Here is a 7509-nt window from a genome sequence, read left to right as displayed (position 1 = left end):
ATTTTGTTCATGAGATCACTGCATACATGATAAAGAAGTTCAGCATTTTTAGTTTGTTTATTTCTCTTGGCTATCAAAAACAGTAGCTTCCATTTGTCACACAGGAACTAATGGAAAACCACCTTGCTTCAGAAAGCTGCAGTATCTTCTTGTGGTCTGCAAGTCATAGAAAGTCTGAATGAGAGGGTATCTAGGATTGGGGGCTGACAAGTGATGCTGAAAGAGATCAGGTGATGGTCAGATAGAGGGAATTCAGCAATGGAGAGAGCAGTGCTTGATGATGGAGAAATAATACATTAGGTGTGAGGAATTTCTGAGGCTGTGAACTTCCATAACGCTGAGCTCGGCCAAACTTCGACAGAGCACCCTTGAGTAATGAGGAGATATCCTTTCTCCCTCTTGTCAGACACGATTAAAATCCAAGGCCCCTGGTGATCATATTCTGCAGATGTATTTGACCACTTTGTCACGAAGCTCTTTGGTTTTGACCCCATAAATGATAGGGTTTAGCATGGGCGGGATGAGGAAGAAGAGGTCAGCCAAGATTATGTGAACATGGGAGGCGATGCCCTGACCGAAACTCTGTGTGAGACTGGAGAAGAGCAAGGGAGTATAAGATGTCAGTATCACACAGATGTGGGCTGTGCAGGTGTTGAGGGCTTTCTGGTGGGCTTTCTTGGAGGAGATTCTGAGGACAGCCCTGATGATCAGACCATAGGACAGGGCAATGAACGTCAGGTCTAAACAGGTGACTACAAAGACTACCACCAAGCCGTACATCTTGTTGACTGTGATGTCCCCACAGGAAATCTTCACCACAGTCATGTGGTTACAGTACGTGTGGGGGATAATGTGGTTGGCACAGAATAGCCATCTGCTCAGAAGCAGGGGCAGAAGCATAATGAAGAGAACAGTTCTCATCAAACCAATTAGCCCTATCTTAGCTATTCGTGTGTTGGTGAGGATGGTGGCATATCTCAGAGGGTCACAGATGGCGATGTAGCGATCGAAGGCCATTGTCACGAGGATGGCTGACTGCATCATAGAACCTGCATAATGGAAGAACATCTGAGTGAGGCAGCCACCCACGGTAATGCCTTTCAAACTGAACCAAAATATACTCAGTGACTTCAGCACAGTGGAGGTAGATATTACAATGTCTGTGAGCGCCAGCATACAGAGTAGCAGGTACATCGGCTTGTGCAGCGTCCGCTCTTTGGCTACAACAAACAGAACTGTGACATTTCCCAACAGACTGATAATGTAGGACGTAGAGAAAGGGATGGAAATCCAGACTTGGGCAGCTTCCAGGCTGAAGGTTGAAGGGTCAGAGGGGGTGAGATTGAAAACAGCCATGAGATGGCCGATGTGTCATTCAGGCTCAGAAAAGCTCAAGGTGCCTGTGAAGGGAGAGAAGCACAGATAGGAGAATTATGCACTTTATAACAATTAGTACAGTAAATATTTTATATTTATTAACAATCTAGAAAGGGGATGAGCAGTGAGGTAGCAACGTTTACAGATGACACCAGATTATTGAGGTCACAGTCAAGTCCAGAGAAGTTCTCAGAGGGAACTAACCAAGCCAGGTGAATGGGCAGCATGATGGCAGATTAACTTTGATGTCAATAACTGTAACATGTATTCCCATTGGAGGGAAAAGCTTGAACTCCTCAAAAACCTAACAAGGTTCTAATACAACTGTATGAACTCAGGACGGGGACCTGGGCGTCATGGTCTACTGCTCCGGGAAACCCCTGCTCACAGTGCGAGCACGGACAGAAACTGAGAAAACATTGGGATCCAGGAGGAGTGGGATGGGGAATCATAGAGAAAATACAATGTCATGAGATCAGTCAGTTGATGCTTCACCCTCTTCTAGACTCCAATGTGTAGTCCTGGTACCCTTCTCAACCAGGATATTGCAGAACTAGAGGGGTTCAGGGAAGGGCAATGAGAATGATCAAGGGCCTGGGGGAACTCTCACAAAGAGACACGTTGAAAAAAACTGGGACTGTTCCCTTACGAAGAAGATGAATAAGAGGTGATATGAGAAAAATCTATAAAATACTGGTAGAGAGTAGATGTAGTGTTCTCCCTGTCTCATAAAACAAGATCAAGCTGATATTCAAATAAACTGAAACATGGCAAATCCAAAACTGATTAAAAAAAAAAAGCTTTCTTCACTCAATGCCGAAGTAGCCTGAAGAACTCGTTGCTGCAGGAGGTAGTTGAGCCATGAGCTAAGCAAGAATCTGCAAAGGTTTGGAGAGTTACATGGATAGTAAGACTATCAAGTTACAATAGTTAACAGCTAAATAAATATTTTGGAAAGCCTATGCACCCACTTGTTTTAGGGAACAAGCCCATCTCTAGCTGTTAGGCATAAGGGTGACACCCTCATGATGGCTAGGTCATTCCCCCCCCCCATCCACCTACTGCTGAGTTTCTCGCACCTTCTTCTGCAGCACCTGTAGCTGTCACTGTCAGAGAGAGGACACCTGACTGGATGGACCATAGGTCTGATCCACAATGCAATTCCTATGTTGGAAAGGAGACAAAATTGCCCCATGGAAACAGACATTATGATGCTGGGATATGAGTTTGTGCTCAGCAAAATGGGCATGAATGGCACAAGGGTCTTGATATTTAGGGCTACAGGCCTGCGCCTCTGTTACTTCCCATGTTTCTTGTGGTGAGACACTTTCTTGCAGGCTGGCAGATTAGTCTGAGACATAAGTTACAGGTGTGAACTGACGAGTGTAATCAGAGCCGTGTCAGCAACTCAGCTGCTAACACTTCTCATGCCTGAATATTGATGAAGCTTGACACAAAATTAGGGGATCGCAAATAATGAAACGGACAGGTCACTGATTCAGAGCCATCTGGGTTGGTTGGTTAACTGGGTCAAAACAAACACTATGTGTTCTAATATGGCTGTGTAGATATCTACACCTAGGAACAAAGAATTTAGGTGATGCTTTCACAATGGAGGACATGGGAAGTGCAATGACTGAAGAAGATTTGGGGTGGTGAAGGAATAATTAGCTAAACCTGAGCTCCAAGTGTGACCATGGGGCCAAAAGACCCAGTGTGATCCTTGGATGATAAGAAGGGGAATATCAAGGAGAGAAAAATCTATCGGGTGGATAGAAAGCTGGCTTGATTGTCAGGCTCAACGGGTAGTGATCAATGGTTTGATGTCTAGTTGGCAGCCGGTATCAAGCGGAGTGCCGCAGGGGTAGGTCCTCAGGCCAGTTTTGTTCAACATTTTTATTAATATCTGGATGATGGGATTAATTACACCCTCAGCAAGTTCGCAGACGACACTAAGCTTGGGGGAAGTTGGACGTTTCTCTAAAAGATCTGCTCTAGGAATAGTTCTGGGGAAAATCTCAGGCCTGTGTTATACAGACTAGATGATCACAGTGGTCTTTTCTGGCCTTGGAATCTTTTCACATGTCCCCAGGAGTCAGCTGGAGGCAGTTTGCCTGCAAGCTCATGCCTGAGCTTACTAAAGGCATTTTTTCTATTCATGACCATGGTAAATTTAGCCCTGTGGGAAGACATTCTCATGTGACTGCGACACCTTGGAAATGTTACACTAGGTGGGTATTTCACGAGTCTGAGGGATCCCAGGACGCACCTCCTGAATGAATGATTCAGGTAAGAAAAATAATGACTTGACCCCATTAAATCTGCACACTGAGGATGAATGTACAACCCTCACCATTAATGACTAACAGAGCTGGCTAGCAAATGGTCCCAGAACATTCTGAGTTTAACATCTGTGTCCCAGTGGCCCCCTGTTTCATGCAGCTGCCAGCGGCTCCTGTAGGTGGCAGCTGTATTTATCTCAGCCCTCACATGTCCCAGAGCTGCCTGCTCTCATTGTATAACGTGCAAACGTCTCAGCTTGCGAGTTGTTCCCGTGTAGCAGCCCCCAAAGCTGCATGCAGTGTGTGGGTGCACCAAGCTTAGCCGCACAGATGCCTTGGCATTTGCCACTTGCGTGTGAGATTTCTCACTGGTGAGACACAGTCTCTGATTACCCCCCAGCTCAGGGATCAGGTGTGACGGGAAGCACCTCACCCGCTGCAGCGGAAGAGTTGTGGGGAGTGTGAGGAGGCTCGGAGGCTGTGGGAGCCAGGGATGACGGGGAACATGGAGCAGACACTGGTGACCAGCATGCTGCTGGAATCAGGGCAGCCTGGGATGGGGAAGGAGAGTACCGACAGGGGGTCAGAGTATGATGAGAGATCGAACCAACTCCGGAGCAATGATCAACGGTTCTTCTCATGGGTGAAATCACAAAGAAATACAGAATTTCAGCAGCTCTTCCCAGCTGTTCATTTACACCCCTCCCTGCCCCCACAATCCCCAGCACTGCCCACTTTTCTGTGTACACTGCCTGGCCTGCCCCCACAACTGCGAGTACGGCCTGCTTCTCTGTTTACACCTCCTGCCCAGCCCCACAACCTCCTTCACTGCTCTTCCATGTATACCCCCTGCCTGCCTGCCTGCCCCCATAACCTCCGGTGCTGCTCGCCTGTCCACATATGTCCCCCGCTCACACAACCCTCACCCTGGCCACACAGTGACACCCCGCACCCAGGACCAAAACCAGGTGCCAGGCCCCACAGCAACAGCTCACAGCAATCGCTCCACAGACTGGGTTAAACTCAGTGTCTGCCTGCACTGGAGGAAAGGGGGAGATCCGGTTGAACTGCCTTTCTGGGGGTGAAGGGAACCCCAGTAGCAGCTCATCCTGGGAAGGAGAGAGGGACAGACCTGGCGGGAGGGAGAAGGGGACATGGAGACTAAAAGGAGCCAGCGTGAGTAACTCTTCATCACAATGACACAAAGAGTTAACCTATTGCAGCCCCCATGGGCGGCAGGTTTGTATAAATTTTGGTGGTGCCCAAAATGGTGGTCCTCCCCCCTGCTCCTGCCCTGTAAGTCATTATAAAATGAAGCTACAACGCGTCAGCACCACAAGATTACAAGGGTCAATTAAAAGTGGAAAGTCAGAAGCAGTATTTGCCCGCTTCAGTATATGGTATTGTATTTTGTTGCATCTGTTGTGACACAGTGGGAATGTTCTTAATGTTTTCTCTGAATACTGTGTGGGTGCCTCAGTTTCCCCTGCAAGGTGCCAACTGAAGGTGTTGGGGACAAAGAGATCAGGTGACCTCCTTGTCCGGAAGAGACACAAAGGCCAGAGGAAGGAGTGTCAGTTTGGAGCTGGCTGGGGAAATGGGGAGAGACCCAGAACTTGGGTCTAGGCTCCCCACCCCCCAAGATGGACCTGACTGAGGGGTCCTGTTTTCTGTACCTAAAAGCTCTGTTTTAGACTGTGATCCTCTTGTCTAATAAACCTTCTGTTTTACCAGCTGGCTGAGAGTCACATCTGACTGCAGAGTTGGGGTGCAGGGACCTCTGGTTGCCCCAGGACCTGCCTGGGCAGACTCGCTGCGGAAAGCGCATGGTGTGGAAGGGCATGCTGAATGCTCCGAGGTCAGACCCAGGAAGGTGTAAGCTTCTTGCCCTGGAGACAGTCTGCTCAGAGAGAGGAGGCTCCCCCGGAGTCCTGACTGGCTTTGTATGGAGTAGTTCCAAAGCATCCCAGCATCCCCTTCCACACCATGTGCTTCCTAGAAGTCCGCACAGGCACTGACACTCCCTCCTCTGGCCTTTGTCTCTTTTCCAGGCATTAGGAGGCCACCTTCTTTGGTCCAAATGAGCTTACACGTCTTTAGCGGCAACGGGACGACGCCAGTTCCAGTTACTTGGAGGCTCATGGTTGGTGTTAATCAGGCATTTATTTAAGTCCCTACGTGTGGATTTAGGGTGATCTCAATGGGGCCTAGGTTTGACCCTTAGAGTTTAACTTTCAGCCCAACCTGTGAAAATCACGGCTTCGGGTCCTGCCACAGAGAGCGCTATTCTGTAGAGCGATCAAAGAGTATGAAGAAACCTCTAATTTATGTGGCGTTCTGAGACCAGGCATGAAAGATGGGGATTCCAGAACACCTGGTTTGGCTCTCAGGGACGCCAGTGTCCATCTGGAGTGACCCACTGAAGGCAGAATGTGAGAGCAGAATCTGGCCAGTGTGTGACCCATTCTTGTTGTGAACCCTCTGGTAACACAGAGACCCACTGCAGAGATTATGACTGTACTGCCTAACAGGGCAGTAAAGTTGCTGAATTGGAAAACATGAGCAAAACAGAGAAAAAATCACACAGCCCCCCAAAAAGGAAGCTATTGTGACCGATAGACGGACACGGTAAGACACAAGAAACTAATCATCATAAATATTTGTCTAAACCAGTGGTCCCCAACGCAGGGCTCATGGGCTCCATGGCCCCCTCCGGGGCATCTATGTGCACCTGCCTACTGGCCGGAGAATGAGCATCCGCCAAAGTGCCACCGAGAAGCAGTATTTTGGCGGCAATGCCTCTGGATGACACTGCTCATCATCGGCATTTCAGTGGGTGCTTGTCCTCCAGCCATGGTCCTCGGTGGCTCGTCGTCCGGCGCCCGCCAGACACAAAAGTTTAGAGACCACTGGTCTAAACTATTTAGACTATTGTAGTTCCAACTTTACCAGGAAAATCCCTTTGTGTTTCTGACAATAATAAACGGGTGAAGTCGCTGTCCTGGTGAATTCCTGCCCAGATTGTTCTTGACATGAACCCTGAGCACTAACTTTAATGCAGAAACAGGCAACTCACCGAAATCCTGCTCAGCAGAACGAGGAAATCTCCTTACTGCGACAGAAAGGCAGAGCCCTGAGAATCAACGTACGAATCTCACATTTCCGACCCTCGGCGTGCTGAACCACAACCTTTATGATTCCCCTCCACAGTCCCTGCAGACTCTCAGGTTGGCAGGACTCCCAGACAATTCCCTCACCTCCATGAGCAGTGGGAAGAGCAGAAAATAGACCCTGGAGAACTTCAGCATGAGAGCCTCCCCCAGGAGTGAAGAAATGATTTGCTGATACCAGGAGCTCAGATTGTCAGAGACTTGCAAACTGAGTCTTCCAGACAATTCAGTCTAGCAGTTAATGGTGGCTTTCTTTTCTGTGTGTAATGTACTGCCATCGGCACTGTGTCTGGGAATGCTGCCACAAGATATGGGACCAAAAACCATTTTCAAGTGATCGTAGCAGCGTACTGCTGCATAGCGCCCATGCAGTTGTAATATCCAGTCCATTAGCCTCTGAAATTCACTGACACCCTGTGGAGGCCAAATGACTTGATGCTGAATTGATGCAGGCCGAAGGGTGTGGAAAAGGCTTCTGCCGGGATTCTGGCATCAGAGGTACTTGCCAGTATCCCTTTGTGAGGTCTAAAGTGGGTCTATATCTGGCAGCTCCCAACTGTTCTAACAGTTCATCTACTCCTCTGCATCGGGTCAGCATAAAAATGTCAATACTGTGTTGATCTTTCAGAAATCAGTGCAGAAACAGGTTGTGTTATCCTGCATCAGAACTACGGCTGTAA

At 48.5% G+C, this 7509-nt stretch overlaps 1 protein-coding gene across 1 annotated transcript; it reads right to left on the bottom strand.

The window, feature by feature from the left end:
• Nucleotides 1-435: 435 nt before the first annotated feature.
• LOC123362630 (olfactory receptor 52B2-like) lies at nt 436-5801 on the bottom strand. The gene is made up of 4 exons (XM_045003039.1): nt 5750-5801; nt 4093-4210; nt 779-1312; nt 436-592 (listed from the first exon to the last, which is right to left on the bottom strand). Exons 1-4 carry the CDS (start codon nt 5799-5801, stop codon nt 436-438), a joined length of 861 nt encoding a protein of 286 aa, XP_044858974.1.
• Between the last annotated feature and the right edge of the window lie 1708 nt (nt 5802-7509).

Source organism: Mauremys mutica, chromosome 1, assembly GCF_020497125.1.
Source record: "Mauremys mutica isolate MM-2020 ecotype Southern chromosome 1, ASM2049712v1, whole genome shotgun sequence".
Taxonomy (NCBI): Eukaryota; Metazoa; Chordata; order Testudines; family Geoemydidae; genus Mauremys; species Mauremys mutica.
The sequence above is the reverse complement of the archived record's forward strand: the minus strand, read 5'-3'. Positions and strand labels throughout refer to the sequence as shown.

What these genes read in the sequence shown, in the direction of transcription:
- LOC123362630 (XM_045003039.1), bottom strand. Translation starts at nt 5,801, where the DNA reads ATGAGCCTCCAAGTAACTGGAACTGGCGTCGTCCCGTTGCCGCTAAAG. An exon ending in CCCGTTGCCGCTAAAGACGT is followed by an intron (nt 4,211 to 5,749) that starts GTAAGCTCATTT and finishes TCCCCATCCCAG; the next exon opens with GCTGCCCTGATTCCAGCAGC. An exon ending in CAACTCTTCCGCTGCAGCGG is followed by an intron (nt 1,313 to 4,092) that starts GTGAGGTGCTTC and finishes TTCAACCTTCAG; the next exon opens with CCTGGAAGCTGCCCAAGTCT.